This window comes from Haliaeetus leucocephalus, unplaced genomic scaffold (genome assembly GCF_000737465.1).
Source record: "Haliaeetus leucocephalus isolate CR32 unplaced genomic scaffold, Haliaeetus_leucocephalus-4.0 Scaffold476, whole genome shotgun sequence".
NCBI lineage: Eukaryota > Metazoa > Chordata > Aves > Accipitriformes > Accipitridae > Haliaeetus > Haliaeetus leucocephalus.
The window spans coordinates 5,449-6,237 of record NW_010972912.1 but is presented as its reverse complement, the minus strand read 5'-3'; the positions used below and the strand labels follow the sequence as shown (position 1 = coordinate 6,237).

The following is a 789-nucleotide window of genomic DNA, read 5'->3' as shown; positions in this document are numbered from 1 at the left end:
CCTGGAGGTCTGGGTCACTTGTGGGACTTATGGGGCAGAGCTTGGGTCACTTGTGGGGCAGAGCCTGGACCCCTGAGCCCCCTGGGTCACTTGTGGGGCAGAGCCTGGAGGTCTGGGTCACTTGTGGGACTTATGGGGCAGAGCTTGGGTCACTTGTGGGGCAGAGCCTGAACCCCAAGCCCCCTTTTGCCGCTTATGGGGCAGAACCCGCCTCAGCCCCACGGAATCTATGGGTTCTCCCCCCCCCCAGCCGCCGCCATGCCCTCCAACGCTCGCGCCGGCAGCTTGAAGGATCCCGAAGTGGCCGAACTTTTTTTTAAAGAAGATCCCGAAAAACTTTTCGGGGACCTGCGGGAGATCGGCCACGGCAGCTTCGGGGCCGTTTATTTCGTGAGTGCCCCCTAAGTGCCCCCCAAGTCCTCCCCCTGCCCCACACATCCCTCATCCCCCTCCCCGTTTTTTCCCTCTTTCAGGCGCGCGACATGCGCACTAACGAGGTGGTGGCGATTAAGAAGATGTCTTACAGCGGGAAACAATCTAACGAGGTGAGGAGGCCGGAGGTTGGGGGGCGGACAGACCCAGATATTCGGGCCCCACGTCTCACCCCCGATTTCTGCCCCCCAGAAATGGCAGGACATCATCAAGGAGGTGAAGTTCCTGCAGAAGCTGAGACACCCCAACACTATCGAGTACAAGGGCTGTTACCTGCGGGAACACACCGCCTGGGTGAGCCTGACCCACGGATGTGGGGCGGGGGGGGTGTCGGGACCCATAGATGTGGGGCAGGGG

General features: G+C 61.5%; 1 protein-coding gene across 2 annotated transcripts in view; it reads left to right on the top strand.

Moving 5' to 3' along the window:
* Positions 1-255: 255 nt before the first annotated feature.
* The window catches only part of LOC104836742 (serine/threonine-protein kinase TAO2-like), a 5,782-nt gene continuing 5,248 nt past the window's right edge, over positions 256-789 (top strand). For both annotated transcript variants that reach the window (XM_010575465.1, XM_010575464.1), the window contains exons 1-3: positions 256-390; positions 474-545; positions 625-726. In XM_010575465.1, the coding sequence (XP_010573767.1) occupies positions 259-390; positions 474-545; positions 625-726 (306 nt within the window). In that variant the 5' untranslated portion in view covers positions 256-258. The remainder of the gene's footprint in view (positions 391-473; positions 546-624; positions 727-789) is intronic.